The sequence below is a fragment of the Agelaius tricolor genome, unplaced genomic scaffold (genome assembly GCF_023055355.1).
Source record: "Agelaius tricolor isolate 1412-34295 unplaced genomic scaffold, bAgeTri1.0.p SCAF_24, whole genome shotgun sequence".
Taxonomy (NCBI): Eukaryota; Metazoa; Chordata; class Aves; order Passeriformes; family Icteridae; genus Agelaius; species Agelaius tricolor.
In genome coordinates, this window is record NW_027269284.1 from 3,500,899 (window position 1) to 3,519,185 (window position 18,287).

The following is an 18,287-nucleotide window of genomic DNA, read 5'->3' on the forward strand; positions in this document are numbered from 1 at the left end:
GGTCTTCATTGAAACTTTCCATTCTTGGTTGTGAAAAGGGAATGGAAAATTTTAATGCAATCCTCCAGGGGTTAGGAACAGGAAGAGTGAGTGGTGCTGTGGCAAAGCCTGGTGCCACCCCTCAGCTGGCACCACTGACCCCTCACAGGGATCCACCAGCACCTGCTCATCCTCAGGAATGTGGCATCACTGCCTGGCAATGGGATGTCCTTCTGGAGCACTAGGAGACTCCATGGGCAGCAGAACAATGGGCACAGTCATTTTGGTGCTCCTTTGGTGTTCACCAGTCATGACATGACTCCCATGTCCCCAGAGGAGCTCCAGCCTCTCAATACTGGGGCACATCCAGGCCATGTCTGCTATGGCTGACACTGAGAAACCAAAGAGGTTCTTACCTCATGAAAAAGCCCCTGAGAGCTTTCCACAACTGAGAAATCAAACATATCCAAGCATGGTTCTCCAGCTCTGGTGCCTCAGCTCCCTCTCCTTTCCCATTCCTTCTCTGTCAAATGGATGTAAGAAAGCAGAGAAAATGAATTCTAAATTCACCTCCTGCTAAGCCCTGATCAAAACCAGGTGAATCCTTGTTACTCTTCTCATCCCTGCATGATTTTGTCTCTTGTCTCCTTGCTCCTGTCCTCCACTAATTATTTGACATTAATTAAATAGAGACCTAGGCTGGCCCTAGTATATAAATATAAACCTCAGTCATAAGCAACTTAGGTTAGAGTGCAAAATAATCAGAGTCCTGTAACCTTAGCTGAGAGTAAAATAAAACTTTATATGTAGGTTTGGGAAAAAAAAGAAATTACTTCTACTTTCTAATCAACCTGTCTGGTCTCCTGACTTCTCTTATATGATGCTTTGCAGAAGTACTGGTTGAGTATTTTTTCTTTTTCCTTAGTCATATCATACCAGTGATATGATACAACAGAAATTTCTAACTAAATTACTAATAAAACAATGCTGGTGTTCATTGATTTGGCTTAGGTCCTCAGTCAAACAATGACAGCCTATTCTAAAATCCTGTATAGAGGACAAATAGGCAAACCAGAACATAAAAAAAATCAAGGAGATTCTTTACTTAATGTGAGTCCCCACCTCCTCCGCCCAGTTTTAGAGTTGGTCATCACTATCAAACTTACATTAATGAATCTAAATTATTTATACAAGTGTTGATTTTAAATCTGAGCATTTTCCTAGAGGTCCTGTTTGTGTTCTGGAGCTTTTCCTAATCAAATGACTGTCACTGCAACTTTATTTTTTGTTCTTTGTCGCTATGCCAAATAGAAATAGCTTCATACTATGCAAAACCTTATCACAAAAATCGATATAAAAGAAATGTGTGCCAGCCCTCCTTCAGCCATATCTCCCAGCTGACAATAAGGTTTTGCCTTGCTTTTATAGGATATATTCATTAGCAGGGGAAAAGGTGGCCTTGCCTGGAAATCAGCTCAGTCTGTGAGCAAAGAGGACCAAGATCAAGGACACCTCCACACAGAGGAGAGGAATATCTGGGCACCACTTTGGTACCCTGGGCTGATTCATAGAAAATTTACTGTTTGTCAGAGACAAGAAAGAAATGAGATATCCCTGTTAAGAAAGGCAGTAGCCCTTCCTGGATGAGCCTTTAGATGCACAGGTTCTCCCAGCACAGCCACCTCACATCCCTGAGGACATGCACTGCGTGCTCACTCTGCAGCAGAGTGAGAACCTAGAACTGATGAAATTTTTGTCCCATCCTCATTGGCCAGCACATTCATTTCCATTTTACTTTTATTTGCTTTATTTAAGGTAGACATCACAAGTCTCCCAGCCTAACAAAAGCATAAACTTCACATATTTCAGCAGGCCTAACATGAGCTTTCTTCACTCACCAACATGCATTGAAGACCAGAGAAATAAACCCAGTTCCTAAACTGTTTTCAGTGATTCAGCTCTGAGCCCCAACAGAAAGCCCTACTTTCTGACAGATCCAGGGAAAAGGGGCTTTCCTTGCAGAGGTGTAGTGGAAATAAAAATAAAATCAACAGGAAAGCCAGGAAGAAAGAAAGAAATCAGACACCATCCCAGCCCCTCACAGGCTGGTGAAGCTGTTGTTACTGTGTGTTTTTAAAGCTCAAAGAAGCATCACCCATCCCTACGTGCCAGTGGTCACCTGGAGGCAGCAGCAAGGGCCATTGGGGCACACAAGGGGATATTTTTGGCAGAGAGGAAACACTTGTGGTGAGAGAGCCACGGGTTGGTAAAACAAACAAAAAGCAAAGCACGCGCTGGACATTGGGTTCTCACACGAAGTTTCTGCTCACAGACCACCTGCCCTGCACGATGAGATTTGCAATTGCAAAGAAGAATTAAACAAAGAAGAATTGCAAAGAGAACAATCAAGCACCTGAAGGCCCCAGCTGTGTGCCAGCAGCACGTGTGCTTGGAGATAAATGATCTGTGTCTCTATGCCATGAAACACCTGTGTCCCACTTGCCAGGTAACAAAATAGTCTGGGCTCTGCCACCCACATGAGACCCCTTGAGTGTGCTAAGGAGAAGGAGGCAGAACCCCTGCCAAGAAAAGCAAAGTGCAGCCTGCACCAAAAGCAAGGGACTCATCCATAACCTTCTGCAGAGCTGGAGCTGCTGTGGGTCCCCAGGGGGCTGGGGAGAGCAGGCTGTGGTGGCTGATCCTACCTCAGCCATGAGCAGCATCGCTGGATCTCTAGGGAAGGCATCCAGGAAAAAGCCTTGAGGCACCATTAAGAGCTGATAAGGATATAGAAACTCTGGACAAGAAATTAATTTCTTCAGGAATCTTTTTTGTCCTTGTTATGCCGCAGATGCCGAGCATCACCTCCCTACCCAAGAGGGTCCTGATGACATCACATCCTCCCCAAAGAGTCACAGAACCTCCCAAGCCAAGAGAGAAAAACCATCTCAGCTGCTCTGCACCAGCCCCAAGCACAGGCACCCCAGGAGAAGATGGACACATCTCCTGCCCTGCTCCTGCTGCTCACTCTGGGATTCTGTGAGTAGGGACACGGGACTGTGCAGCCCCTTCACTGGGAGGGACAAGGAAAACCTTTCTATTGAATCCAAGACATTGGGGTAAATAACTAAAGGGGTAAAAAGCAAACCAAAACTGCTGACCTTGAGGTGTGCTCGGTGAGTTTGGAAGGAAGGGTGGCATCACCTCAGCCAGCAAAGGGCAGCCAGAGGGGCGGCTGCAGCACCACCTGCACGGGGAAGGGAGATTGATCCAATGAGTGCTTCCAGAGGGGAGGGAGAAGGGTGGGAAAAAAGAGGCCTTGCAAGAAGTGTAAATGGAGTCACTTCAGAGAAGCTGGGAAGGTGTAATGTCCCTGAGAAGACACTGGAAGGGCAGCACCCATCTCTCATGCCCGGCTGGCTGATTGCTGAGCACCCTCCATGCACCATCCCAGCAAGGACTCCAAGAAAACCTTCACATCCTCCAGACACTGAGGGCTTCCCTTTCCATTTCTACTCCCACCCCATGGACAGGGAGGGAGGGTGGGTTCCTCAGAGAAGCCTTTGACTCTTCCCAAGTGGTTCCAGCAAGGATTTCTCTCCTGCAGGCTGCCCTGGGATCTATGGCCAGTCACTTCAGATCAAGCTCAGGTCTCCCAAGGACATCAGCCAGCTCCAGGTGGGACAGAAGCTGGAGCTGGAGTGTCACACTGACGGGAACCATGGGGCATCCTGGATCCGCCAGGACAGCAGTGGGAGCCTTCACTTCATTGTCTTCATCAGCTCCGTGTCTCGGGCCACGTTTCAAGGGGGTCAGAAAACATCCACTCGCTTTGAGGCGAGCAAAGACAGCTCGATCCATCGGCTGGCAGTGAAATCTTTCACACCACAGGACCAGGGGAGCTATTTCTGCGTGATGAATTTCAACCAAATGCTGCACTTCAGCCCTGGCCAGCGTGCCTTCCTCCCAGGTCAGCAACACCTTCCCCCAGCCTCACCCAGCCCTGCCAAAATGCCCAGCACCTCCTGCCCGTGCCCTTTGGAACCAGCCATCCCTCCCCAGACCCCATGTCCCTGCTGGCTTGCCCAGGCCATCCTGTGAGCAACCCACTGCTCCTCCTGCCAGAGCCTCCCTGCTTCCCACCTCTCCTCCTGGCACAGCTCCTGCCCAAAAGCAAACATGATTGGGCAGACCCAACATCATCTCCCCATGCCCACTTCCCCACCCCACCCACGGCTCTGAAGGGAGAGCATTAAAGCCAAGTCCAGCACCACCTCCTCCTTCCTCAGCACACACACAGCTCCCAAAAGTACCACCAGGCTCAGGGGGCTCAGGCTTTGTGGGGATGGTGTCAGAAAGTGAGAAACAAGCAGGCTGCAGCCCTCTCTTGGCTCTTGGGAGACCCTCCTTGGGGGAGTGCCCCTCCAGGATGGGCTCTGTGAAGTTCTCCTGGAGCTGAACTCAGGAGCACCTGTGCCCTGGCAGGGGTAAGAGAGCAGAAAGGCAGGAGAGATCTGTTTTATTGTATTTCCCTACATGCTGAGTTCATCCATTTCACTTACAGTCACCACTACAGTGGCACCCAGCACTCCAGGACCCATCACCCAGAGGGGCACCACTGAGGAGCCCAACCTCACAACTGCAGATCCAGGTAACCTGAATGCAGGGAGGGAGAGGGAAGGGCTGGACTCTGGTCCACTGATACCAAGGGGGATCCTGCAGATATTTTGGGATTGGGAGGGAGAGAGAAGATCCACACAGCTTCTTTACAGATTAAATTCCAGTGTTTCATTCAACCTAAGAATATCTAAATATGCTGTAAAAAGTTTGAGCATGTCTGGGCACACCAGGGATATGGGGAGGGAGGGGAGAGCCTTGGGGGCTGGCGCTGCTTTTAGTCTCAGCAGGAAACAGGGGAAAAGTTTTGCCCACGTCTCCTCCCTCGAGTCCTCAGGAAAACGCTGACACCAGAACTGTCTTGGGCACTTGGTGGACATTCCATCTTCTCTCTTCCTGCAGAGGGAAGAATACAGGGAGATCTGAATTTCTTCTGCCACATCTTCATCTGGGGGCCCTTGGCAGGTGCCTGCCTCCTGCTCTTCATTGCCCTGGTGATCACCATCGTGCTGTGCCAACGTAAGGCTCCCCACAACCCTCTCCAGATCCATCTCTGTTCTGAGCCCACAGCCCTGCACTCAGGGACATGGATGTTCTGGCAGTCTTGGGAGGTAGCTGCTAATCAGAGCACAGCCAATGCAAGACAAGGACCACTGCTAAAATCAGTGCCTGTATTTTAATCCTCATCACTAGGGTTAGGATGAGAAAGAATGATCAACTTAGAATCACGCGGTCAGGAAATTATTTATGTTGGAAAAGCGTTTCAAGGAAGAAAAATAGATTAGAAAGAGACAGTACTTACTCTACCAACTGTCTGGGCTCATAAATGGGTGTGTCACAGGTTAAAGCCCCAGAGCCTGAAACATTCTGACCTAACAGAGTAAATCTGCTCCAGCAGATGATGAGAGTGGCATCTCAACTGGAACCAGATGAGAAACTTCATCACAATATGATCAGTGAAAAGCCCTCAGCTGCAGGTAATTTCTGCAGCAATTGCCAAGCCCTTCAGGATGGATTTTTACCTTAGTCTAAAATTAATAGCTAGGCCATAATTAAATAATTAAATTCAATAATTAATTTATTTAGCTTAATCTACCCCAAAGTAACAACATAGAGGCTGGAATGGAGGAGAGCATCATTACCTTGGGTGTGAGTGGCATCATTGCCACTCACCTGCTGCAGAAATTATTGCTGCTGAGGGATTTTCAGCAATGCCCCAAAGTCACTGGAGCCAGAAAACAGAAATAATTCACCCTCAGTGTTCCCAGGCCGATTCTGCTGCTGCTACTCACCTCAAAGGTTAATTCATAAAAATATTTAAGTGGATTACTGGGGTAACACGAGCTGCAGCACCACTCCCTGGCATGGATTTCCTCAAGAAGAGGCTTGGTTTATCTGTTATTAAAGATATCAGCTGCAGGGGAGCACCAGCCCTACCTCACTGGAGTGTTTCTTTCCTGAGCTGTCACTTGGCACCTTTGAACTAAAACATTTTCTCTCTTTTCTTAGAAACCAGAAGACGAAGATGCAGGTGTAAGAGGTGAGTGACAGGCACTGGCATTTTCCTCTTCAACTTGGCAACATCTCACCCTCGAGAGATAAAGGAGGCAGGTGCCAAAAAGCAACCTAAAAATTCTTTATTTGATAGAGGATGGTTGGGAGGAGCCTGAGCAATGACTTGAGGGCAAAAAGGGAACAGAAGGTTCTCCCGTTCTCTATTTTTGGTTTTGTTTCGGGTCTTTTATCTGTTTGGGCTTTTTCTTTGGTTTTACAACTATTAAGTCATTCAAATCATTGAGCTCTGACCCAGCAGCAGATACAAAACAGAAGGGCAGAAGGTGTTTGTGGCAGCCCAAAAGCTTTGTGCATCTCCCAGTGCTCATAACCAACCACATTTCTGTGCTTCCAATGCACCATTCCCAACTCGAGCTCGGGGGTGACCATATTCCATCCCTTCCCCTCCCCAAACCATCACTGCCTATTCAGATGTGCCCATGGGTCACATGTAAGTTCCTGCACCCCAGATCCCCCTCTGCACCATGCTGCACCAGCAGCACCAGGGTTCCTGCCTCTGTGTCCCCCCAGGCACTGAGGAGCAGCAGCAGAGGGGCTGCTGCAGCCTCACAGGACTCTCCTGAGAAACACCAGTGCAGACAGGGATGGATTGAGGGATAACCCAGTTCCTAGGGCACACAGGAACCTTTTCTTTATGCTTTCCCTCCTGCCTCCTCAGCTCAGCCTGGGTGACCAGGAAATCACAATCAGAATGAGAATTGCAGTGTCCTGGGGTTTGGGAGAGGAAATGCTTTTTCCCCACACACATTTTGCTTCTGCAAATCGACCTCCCTGCATCTGGTTTGTCACTCCTCCTGCTCTGAATGAAAGCACTTCTGCAGGCTTTGTGCACCCTGGGGCTTGTGGCAAGAGAGACACCAAGAAATCCCCACTACTGCCCAAAGGCACGCAGGGCTGGGCTAGTGCTTGGAACAGCTGGGATGCCAAGAAACTTTGGAACAGCATTTTCCCACCTCTGGAGCCTCATTCTTTGCCAATCAAAGCATCTTTTAAACCAGATAAATTCCTGTTCCTTGTTATACATCCATAGGTTTTTTAGTACAAGAGGTAATTGCCATTTAGTTCCCCAAATTAAAATACAGTCCCACCCCAACATTAGTAGGAAATGGATCCCTACAAATTTATTTTTCTTTCAAAGGCAGGTTGCATTTTTTAAGCTGTCTGTAAAATGAACAGACTGTCACTTTCACAGAGGATATTTATCACACCCAGAGCTTTCCTGATCCTCGTCTGCCTTTCCAGGGGAGAAATGATAAGGAAGAGCTCTTTGTGCAGCCTTGTTTAGGAGAATGTTTGCATTTTTCACTTATCTCAACCCCTGTTGCCAGCTCTGTGCAAGGATGTTCTGTCTCTGTGGGGAGAAAAACACCCTGCAGAGCTCTCCCACTTTGCCCTGATGCAGTGGGGCCTCAGGAAATCATCTCCCCCAGGATGGTTCTCCTTCAGCAGCCCCTCAGCTTGACACAGAGCTCTGGTTTTAGCTATTGTACCACATTTCAGGTTTGATTTAGAGAGGAAATTCCTGCTGCTCTGAGCAGCTCCTGCTCAGTGAAAGGAAGCTCTGTGGAAGGTAGCAGTGCAATTCACTCCCTTACAAAGCTCCCCAGGATCTGGCCTGCCATCCTTGCTGCCAGCACAAGGATTCATTTTCCACCACCAATTAATCTTCCCTGAAAAGGGGTGCCAAACCCCCAACTCATTAGATCAGCATAAAACTCTCAGTTGATGGAAAGCTGTCATTTTTTATCATTTTGGATGCACATTGGCTGTCTGGAAAGCCTCCTTTCAAACTTCTCTGCAGGCAACACGTTCCAACAAGAAAAAATCTCTCTGCAATTATAACACCCTGTCTAACTCAAAAAAAACCACAAACCCTTAGCTCTTCCGTCTTCATTCTTTTCTAAATGTAGAGAAAGGCTTAATGAGAGGACAGGAGTGTGCAGAAGTCAGAGGTAAATGTATAAAGCCCACTTTATTTATTAATTAATATAAGAATTGACCATCAGTGTGTCTTGAGAATACCCTCCTGTTATCTGTCACTGCTTGAAATGGAGACAGACCTTTCACTTGCACAAGGAGGATCTAGGAACACTTTGCAGCTTCCTCTTGGAGCTCCCTGACTGCAGCCCAAGGCTAAAGGAGCCTGAATTGTCTTCTTGCTCCTCTCCCATCTGAGTAAACCAAACCCTCTTCTCTCTCCAGACCTGCAAACGGGAAGCCCCCCACGAAACCCAGGACACCAAACTAGCACAGATCAGCATCTGCTCCTCCTGGCTGCTGGATCTTCTCCTGGGAGCTGTCAGCACAGAAATCCATCTCCTACCTTATCCACAAGGCCATAGCACCTCAGTCACTCTGCCCTGGCAGGCTTGAGGAGATGACAGGGAGTACAGACACACGGACAAGGAGCAGGAGTTCCTGTGAGCTGCAGGGTGAGCACAGCTCCTTCCAGACCCTGAGCTTCCCTGGGCAATGCCAGGGGTCAAGCACAGCTCCTTCCAAACCCTGAGCTCCTCCAGGCAATGCCAGGGGTCAAGCACAGCTCCTTCCAAACCCTGAGCTCCTCCAGGCAATGCCAGGGGTCAAGCACAGCTCCTTCCAAACCCTGAGCTTCCCTGGGCAATGCCAGGGGTCAAGCACAGCTCCTTCCAAACCCTGAGCTTCCCTGGGCAATGCCAGGGGTCAAGCACAGCTCCTTCCAAACCCTGAGCTCCTCCAGGCAATGCCAGGGGTCAAGCACAGCTCCTTCCAGACCCTGAGCTTCCCTGGGCAATGCCAGGGGCCAAAAGCCACCTCTGCTCCCAAGGGCAGGGCTCAGGCACTAGAGCCAGGCCAATCCTGGTGCTGACACACCTCAGTGAGAAGCTGGTGAGAAATAAGGGCATGAGCTGGACCTTTGCTCAAGGCTCTGTGTGATTTCCTCCCAAAATGCAGCCAGAGGTGGCATTTGCTACACAAAGCCTTAGAAATAATTATCCTCACTCAACACATCTTCTGGTTGTGGTGCCTCTCTCCTAGGGCTTTTGTTGTTTCAGGTAATGGGATACAAGACTGCTTTGAGAAGCTAAATATGGATTAATTGCCTTACTTTTGAGGTTTTTACAGTCCTGGGGGCTAAGGTTCACTGCTCCCCTCACACTTGTTCTGCTGCTACCCCTGATTCTCCTATTTCTGCAGGAGTTTGGCCTAAGTAAGGAAAGTGGGATTTGCTTTCTTTCTGAGGGAAATGCCTGAGTGATTAAAAAAATTGTTTTGGTTAAGCAGGATGTTTAACATGTTGATATTCTGGGGACATGTTATGGACTACTGTAAGTTCTGTTTTTTCAGATCTGTATTTCATATTTCCTTAGTATGCTTGCAATTTAAGAACTGACACATAAAATAAAATTATTCTAGTCATATTCATGACCATTATTTCTTTCTTTCTTCGATTCCTAGTCTCAGAAAAGCTAAAATCCTTCAGGAAGATAATAAACAAGGGGTTGAAAAAGTCTTGGCTAAGGGAAAAGCCAGTGATTAATACACCATCCTGAGCATTAGGGTGCAGACTTCAGCTTCCAGCTTACCACAGCCCAAAATCATCTAAAGGTGTCTTCCCAGGGATTTGCTGATGGGCCCAGTAACACTCCCACATGCCAGGAAAATGCCAAGAAGGTGTTTGAGATAAAGAGTCTGCGGGTACTCTGGAATTCTTGTCACGGGGCTGATAAAAACCTGGACAAAAAAGGAGTGGAAGAAACCCTTTGATAGTCTCGTCCTCTGTAAACAAGATGGGAAAGAGAGAATATCAAAGAAAAACAAAGTTCTTCCAAACTTACTTGTTTGTAAGGATAAAAAAAAAGAAAAAAATCAGGATTAGATAAGTGTATCTAAACAATAGCAAGCAAATACTGAATGGCAATTCCACAGAACTACACACACTATGAAAATAAAAATAAAGGAAAAGCCCCAACATTGAGGCTATGAGATCAATTTAATTATTGGGTGGTTTCTTATTGAATTAGTGTGAGCTAAAAAATTTCTCTTAAAAAGTTATAACTCCAAGTGTTTCTGCCAAAAAGCTATAGGTCTTTCCTCATGTTCTCTTTTCCACTTTTTCACATTACACATCCCACCACATTCCTGCAGCCCAGGCAGAAGGGCAGTGAGCTCCTGCTGTGCTACTGACTCCCACATCCAAATCCTCTTCCAATTGATGAAGGAATAGTAGCAGGATCTGTTTGCTCTGGGAATTGTTATTTGATTCAGAGAGGTTGTTTGATCACCTTCAAGCCCAGTGCCAAACTCAGGAGGCTCTGGGATGGCTCAGCACATCTGCACACTGATCCTCCAACCCACACTCTGCAGGGCACAGCTCACACAGCCCCAGTGACCCTCACACATCCCAGCAGCAGCTTTCTCCATTCATTAACACACTTTGATGCCCAGTGATATAACCACAGCTCCCAAACCATTTTCCATAACTCAGCTGTCGGTAGCAGCACAAAGAGCGGCGTCTGTTTTCTGACAGAGCCAGGAATCAAGAGGCTTCTTGGCAAAGGGTTGGCAAAAAAAAAAAAGAAATTAAACAAAAAACCTTACACAGAAAGATAATCAACAGGAAAGCCTGTGTATGCAAAGCTCCAGGAAATGTCAGCCACTGCCCTGTGCCAGTGGTCACCCAGAGGCAGCAGCAAGGGCCACTGGAGCACACAGAGGGCTTGGGGCAGGACGGAAGGAACCCGTGGTGAGACAAAAGAACCACAAGCAGACAAAACAAAGAAGAAGCAAATAACAAATTCTGGACTAGAAACTAATTTCTTCAGAAATTTTTTTTTTCCTCAATGTTTTGTCACAGAGGCCAAGCATTGTCACTTTACCCAAGAGGGTCCTGATGACATCACATCCCCCCAAAGAGCAGCACAGCCTCCCAAGCCAAGTGACAAAGTGACAAAGTTCATCTCAGCTGTGCTGCACTGTCCCCAAGGACAGACACTCCAGGAGAAGATGCCTGGGTCATCTCATGCTCTGAGTATCAGCCCCAAGAGCAACTGCATCAAACTCAGCAGCACTTGGCTTCTGACAGATGAGGAAAAACAGAGCTTCTTTGCAAAGGTGTAATAAAAAAACCCTCAAACAGAAAAGCAATTAACAGGAAAGTTCAATCAAACACTAGCCCAGCCCCTTGCACTCTGGTGAAATGATTCTTTCTATGCATGCAAAGGTCCAGGAAGCATCACCCATCCCCATGTGCAAGTGGTCACCTGGAGGCAGCAGCAAGAGCCCTCTCTGGTGAACCATAAAAGGGTTTTTTTGAAGAGCAGAAGACCCTGTGGTTAAAGAAGAGAACCACGAGTTTTAAAAACAAAGACAAAACACTCACTTGTGCAAGGGGCAATCTCAACAGGTTCCAGTTCCAAAACCAACTACCTTTCATGAAAAGGCTTTTGCTGAGCAACAGCAAAGAACTGAACAAAGAAGTGCAACAAGAACAACAGAGAAGTACCATCAGTGTGCCAGAAACCCGTGCTTGGAGATAAACAATACACATGGATCTACACCAGGAAGATCTGAGTGACTGCAGGCTCTGCCGTGCACACGGGACTCCATGAATGTGCTCAAGAGAAGGAGGCAGAATCCCCACCAAGAAAAGCGTTCTAGGGTCTGCACCAAAGCATGGGGCAGTTCTGTGTCGTCTGCACAGAAGCTGTGGGGAGGGAAGAGCAGGCTGCAGTGGCTGATCCCACCTCAGCCATGAGCAGCATCACTCTGGATCTCTCTGAAAGTCATCCAGAAACAAGCTTGTAAGAAATGATGAGGTTAAAGGGACCCAGACTCTGGACATGAACTGAATGCATTCTGGTGTTGGAGTCCTGATGACATCACATCCTCCCCAAAGAGTGACACAGCCTCCCAAGCCAAGAGAGAAAAACCATCTCAGCTGCTCTGCACCAGCCCAAGCACAGGCACCCCAGGAGAAGATGGACACATCTCCTGCCCTGTTCCTGCTGCTCACTCTGGGATTCTGTGAGTACGGACACGGGACTGTACAGCCCCTTCACTGGGAGGAACAAGGAAAACCTTTCTATTGAATCCAAGACATTGGGGTAAATAATTAAGGGGAAGGAAAAAAACAAACCAAAACTGCTGACCTTGAGGTGTGCTCAGTAGTTGTGGGGGGAGAGGCAGAATCACCTCAGCCAGCAAAGGGCAGCCAGAGGGGCGGCTGCAGCACCACCTGCACGGGGAAGGGAGATTGATCCAATGAGTGCTTCCAGAGGGGAGGGAGAAGTTTAAAAATTAGTGTTCACAGGGAGCTTAAACAGCTTATCACTTCAGAGAAGCTGGGAAGGTGTAATGTCCCTGAGAAGACACTGGAAGGGCAGCACCCATCTCTCAAGCCCAGCTGGCTGATTGCTGAGCACCCTCCATGCACCATCCCAGCAAGGACTCCAAGAAAACCTTCACATCCTCCAGACACTGAGGGCTTCCCTTTCCATTTCTACTCCCACCCCATGGACAGGGAGGGAGGGGTGGTTTCCTCAGAGAAGCCTTTGACTCTTCCCAAGTGGTTCCAGCAAGGATTTCTCTCCTGCAGGCTGCCCTGGGATCTATGGCCAGTCACTTGAGATCAAGCTCAGGTCTCCCAAGGACATCAGCCAGCTCCAGGTGGGACAGAAGCTGGAGCTGGAGTGTCACACTGACAGGAACCATGGGGCATCCTGGATCCGCCAGGACAGCAGTGGGAGCCTTCACTTCATTGTCTTCATCAGCTCCGTGTCTCGGGCCACATTTCAAGGGGGTCAGAGAACATCCACTCGCTTTGAGGCGAGCAAAGACAGCTCGATCCATCGGCTGGCAGTGAAATCTTTCACACCACAGGACCAGGGGAGCTATTTCTGCGTGATGAATCTCAACCAAATGCTGCACTTCAGCCCTGGCCAGCGTGCCTTCCTCCCAGGTCAGCAACACCTTCCCCCAGCCTCACCCAGCCCTGCCAAAATGCCCAGCACCTCCTGCCCGTGCCCTTTGGAACCAGCCATCCCTCCCCAGACCCCATGTCCCTGCTGGCTTGCCCAGGCCATCCTGTGAGCAACCCACTGCTCCTCCTGCCAGAGCCTCCCTGCTTCCCACCTCTCCTCCTGGCACAGCTCCTGCCCAAAAGCAAACACAATTGGGCAGACCCAACATCATCTCCCCATCCCCACTTCCCCACCCCACCCACGGCTCTGAAGGGAGAGCATTAAAGCCAAGTCCAGCACCACCTCCTCCTTCCTCAGCACACACACAGCTCCCAAAAGTACCACCAGGCTCAGGCTTTGTGGGGATGGTGTCAGAAAGTGAGAAACAAGCAGGCTGCAGCTCCCCCTTGGCTCTTGGGAGACCCTCCTTAGGGAGACCCTATCCACACTTGGCTCTACAAAGATCCCCCAGCGCTGAGGGCTTCACTGTGCACAGGAACAGCCCTGCCCAGGCTGGAGAGCAGAAAGGCAGGAGAGATCTGTTTTATTGTATTTCCCTACATGCTGAGTTCATCCATTTCACTTACAGTCACCACTACAGTGGCACCCAGCACACCCAGACCCACCACCCAGAGGGGCATCACTGAAGGGGACTCCTGCCTGAGGACACCAGATCCAAGTAGCCTGGATGCAGGGAGGGAGAGGGGAAGAGCTGGACCCTTGTCCACTGATACCAAGAGGAATCCTGCAGATATTTTGGGATGAGGGAAGAGTGAAAATCCATACAGCTTTAGCAGAGCTGGAAGGATTAAATTCCTTCATTTCACCCCCCATACGAAAGGCTAAGGATGATGGAAAAAGCATGAGCATCTCCCCTGCCTGGGACACCAGGAACAGGGGGAGGGAAGGTAGAGCCTCAGTGCCCAGGTCTGCTTTTAGCCTCATCAAAGGACACAGGAAAACTTTTGGCCACATTTCCCCCCTCCAGTTGCCAGGAAATTGCTGACAGCAGCAGACCATCACTGCAGGCCCAGGGGAAGCTCTGTGCCTCAGGCACCCCAGGCAGGGCCCTGGGCAGCTCCCTTGGCTCCACCGGAGCTGGCTGTAACCTTCCCTCTTCTCTATCCCTGCAGACAGCAGAATGCAGGAAGACCTGGATTCCTCCTGTCTCACCTTCCTCTGTGTCACCTTGGCAGGCCTCTGTCTCCTGCTCCTGGCCACCACCATCGTGCTGTATCAACTTAAGGTCGCACCTACGCCCTCTAGGTGCACCTGAGGCCTGAAACCACAGCCCTGTCCCTGCTGGCTGCTTTGGGAGGTGTGGGATAACACAACACAGTGCAGGAGAAGGATTCCTGTTATAGTCACTGCCTGGACATCTTCCAACAAATCATCTTGACACTTCCCGAGTGCCCTTCCCCTCTCAGTCCAGCTCTTTCCCATGATTTTGTAGGAAGGAGGTGCAGTGATCTGACTGCAGCATCAGGGCTTCTTTCCCAACAAAAGGCCATGAGTTTTGCATGGGAAGCATTGCCCTGAAAATGTATTTTCTCTATTCGATGTCGCTGAATGTGACATGTGGCACACAACAAAATTAAATGTATGAACATTGAACAGAAACTGTTCAGAAAACTGAGCAAAAGCATTCTTCTGTATTGCAATGTCTGTCAACTTTGTTATTCTTTCAAATTAAATTACTACATCCTGACCCAGAGATTAATTATTTATTGCCTGTTCTACTGCTTGGGAGCGTACAGCGGACAATCCTGTGGGGAGAAACAGGACATGGGTATTTAAATTCAAAAAAGCATTTCAATAAGATGAACACATGTAGAACAAAGTCCTTGCTACTGCATGGAATGCTAACACAGGATAAACAGAGAAAAATAAAACCCCAAGCAATAAAAAAATATATTTGGGCATTAATAGCTGACATTACTAATAGTAATGCTCCACTGTGCAGTGCTGCACTAAGACCCCAGTCCTGAAGCAATATTGATCCAGGCAAGACTGATGCAGTGAAGAACTGGGAGTAGGGAATCTTTGGGTTTGGGTTTTTTTGTCATTTTGTCAGGTTTGCTGGTTGGTGCTTTTTCTGCAGTCTTTCATTTGCACAGGAAATCAACCTCTAAAAAAGAATTACAATGCTGACAGTGGTAATTACACCCCTGAACACAGCTCCAAACCCACTGCACAGTGAAAACTTCCCATTTTTAACCTCTAGTAGCACTGCAACAGATATCATGAGTTAGCATAAGCCTGTGAGGGAAGGGAGTTTAAAAGCAAATCCAGCTCTCCACCTGTGGATTTTCAGTGAGATCCTGCATGTTTGTGGACTGCTGTCCATCCCAAGACACCCAGGGGGTAAAACTTGTCCTTCTGTCTCTTCTGACACAAGGCTTTCTATCACTGAGCCCCTTAAATTTTAGTATGTTTTACAAATACACCCAATGCACTGCACTGAACTGCTCTGATTCCACCTTGACTGCAAAAGCAGCACAATCCCCTCTGCAGCAGTTAAGAAGGCTGAGAGGAGCAGAACAGCTTGGGGTGAGCACCAAAACAAAGCCTTTGGTAGCCACTGCCCCAGTTTCTCACTGAATACCCCAAAAATGACCAACTTCACCACAGAAGACTCCAGCAGAGGCAGTGACCCAGCACAGCTCTCCAAAGCAACACTGACTTTCCTTTGCCAGCTCTCCCTTCCACACAGTCCCTTGATCAGCTTGTCACAGCCCCCTTCCAGCTCAGCTGCACCCAGCACTGTACCTTGCATTTCTAAGAGCCTGGAAAGTTTTCCACCAACAGCTAGACCTGAGGAACAACATTCTCTATAATCCACTTACAACCTGGATTTTCTGTAGAAGACTTTGCACCCCTACTAATAAGGTAATAATAGAAGGCAAAACCAAAACATATTTTGCAGTAAAATGCTAAAAAGCAATTGCAAATGTGAGTGCAGCAGTGAGAAGGGAAAGTGCCAAGAGCATCTCCAGCCCTGCATGCACACACCTCTAACAAATCATGCAAGTTCAGGGCAAACTGGCTGGGTCTGTGGTTGGGTGGCAATGTCTGGGCAAGGAGCCTGGACTGCTGCTTGCACTAATAACAAGGGAACTGGCTGAGCTGGAGTGCAGAGAAGCAGCTCAAAGGTGCTTGTTAGTGCATGCAGGAAGCTGCTGTGGGACAGGCCCTACAGATCTGACAGCTTCTGGTTACAGCACATGGAAGAGGTTCCAGTTCCAGTGAGCTGACAGAGCAAGGTGCAGGCTGGAAGCTGTCACAGGGCAAACTGGAGTCTGGCATGGAGAATGACATTCAAAGAGGAGCAGAAGGAATGCATTTGTTCAGAGGTCAAGGTTACCCAACTGCACATTTGCTCCAAACTAATAATGGAGTAACTCATAACTCAGGATCTGATGGGCTAAAGACAAACAAGCCAGGAGTTAACACTTCATGGTGGGGAGAGCAAGAGCTGGTGCACAATTTAAGCATAACCTCAACTAATAAAGGAAAAAAAAGAGTACAAAATGCTTGCTGAAAAAGCCTATGAAGATGAGGATGACATCAGCAGATGCCTCCAAAGCACAGAGCATCCAGAATTTGTTGACAGACCCCTGCTTTTACACCATACAGAGCTTCACTTATTCAGTGAACCTTTCTGAAAGAGAAAGGATTTTGATAAATGAACTCCAGATACATAATACAGCCAAGATTACCCCACAGAGCCAGTAACTGGACTGGTCAGTTGAAGTCAAAAAGCTTTGTCTGTCCAAGAGTTTGACAGATGACCTGTCACAGGGAAGTAACCTAAGCTCCTCCCAGGCTGCTCAGACTAATTCTGTGGTGCATTTTGTGCAAGTGCTTGGAATCCACCCCCAAAACCATGCCCTTGCTGCTGCTTCTGCAGCATTCAACATAGAAAAGCAAAATAAGGCAGGGGAAAAAAGTACAGAAACCTCTGGAAGAACAGTAAATAGGCAGTGAAACACAACCTTCCTGTAGGTAGGTTTCTTCCTTCTGATTCATCTGACATCAAAATGTGCAGGGTCAGCACTACCTATCCATCACCAGATCCCCATCCTGAGCTGTGCTGAATAAATTGAATACATGTAAATTTTTGTCATGGGAGATCAACCACATCTGTTTGTCTTTCACATTCCTGGAAATCTCCCACATAACTCAGAAACCTTGGAAAATAGTGGATTTGCTCTCAGTTCTGAGGGGAAAGAATTGTCAGTGAAAATAGCTACATTCATATATTTATTTCCTCTCCCCACAGGCAAATGTCTCATGGATGATGCTCAAGACTTGAACTGAAACATTATTTACACCTTCCCCATCCCTTTTCTCTAGCCAAAGGAAAAGTCCTAGCCATGATCTGACATTTAGTAAGAAGAAAGAAACCAACAGGAGTGCCACCAGGTCTGAAAATAAACACCAGGCAGAGGAAATGCAGGAGAAAAGGGCATCTCCTTTTAAAAGCCAAATCAGGGAAGCTTTGCTCACTGCAGCCCAGGTCAGAGCACCCACCAGTCTTTGTTCCACTCTACACTGCTCCTTTCAAAAAATGAAAAGTTTTCTCTAGAAAGTGAAAAGTTCTGAGGTGGAATAGGAAGTGGACAACACTTCAGGGCTTTTGCATTTGAAAACCCAGATACAGCTGCCCTGTAAAAATAAGTACAAGTCAGTGTGATCTGAAACCCCAGTTCCTACAAACAGACCCAGCAGGATTCAGTAAGAGCTCACAGGAGGCTGTGAACAGCTCCAGTTCCTGTATTTCTCCACAGGACTGCTAACAATGCAAACTTGAAGTCATGGAGAGAAATAAAGTCACTCTCATTTCACATATGTTCGTTTTTGTAAACTCAGAGTAGTGATGTAACACCATGTTACAGCTTTACTCACTACAAATCATTGCTGCCAGACTCTTCTTCTTAAAATTTCATTTCAACAGCTTCTTTCCCTACACTTCAGTCTCCTACTCACAAAAGGAAAGGAGCAAGAGTTGGGATGGATTAAGGACCAGGTTATCCCTCCCTGCCCAAGAGACACATCAACCTCTGAAGTGATAAGCACAGAAGGAAAAACTGTACCTTGCAGTGGGCAAACAAACCTTGCAAGCAAAATCTAACCCAAACTTACTGCCTTTACCTTGGCAAGCTGGCTCTGAGT

General features: G+C 47.9%; 2 protein-coding genes across 2 annotated transcripts; both read left to right on the forward strand.

Moving 5' to 3' along the window:
- Positions 1 to 2,922: 2,922 nt before the first annotated feature.
- On the forward strand, positions 2,923 to 9,553 carry CD8A (CD8 subunit alpha). The gene is made up of 6 exons (XM_071447351.1): positions 2,923 to 3,018; positions 3,587 to 3,949; positions 4,544 to 4,630; positions 4,999 to 5,115; positions 6,106 to 6,136; positions 8,374 to 9,553. The coding sequence occupies exons 1-6, from the start codon at positions 2,973 to 2,975 to the stop codon at positions 8,417 to 8,419; spliced, it is 690 nt and encodes a 229-aa protein (XP_071303452.1). The 5' UTR covers positions 2,923 to 2,972; the 3' UTR covers positions 8,420 to 9,553.
- A 2,526-nt stretch (positions 9,554 to 12,079) lies between these two features.
- Positions 12,080 to 14,693, forward strand: LOC139599730 (T-cell surface glycoprotein CD8 alpha chain-like). The gene is made up of 4 exons (XM_071447292.1): positions 12,080 to 12,177; positions 12,749 to 13,111; positions 13,702 to 13,791; positions 14,246 to 14,693. The coding sequence occupies exons 1-4, from the start codon at positions 12,132 to 12,134 to the stop codon at positions 14,386 to 14,388; spliced, it is 642 nt and encodes a 213-aa protein (XP_071303393.1). The 5' UTR covers positions 12,080 to 12,131; the 3' UTR covers positions 14,389 to 14,693.
- Positions 14,694 to 18,287: the final 3,594 nt, after the last annotated feature.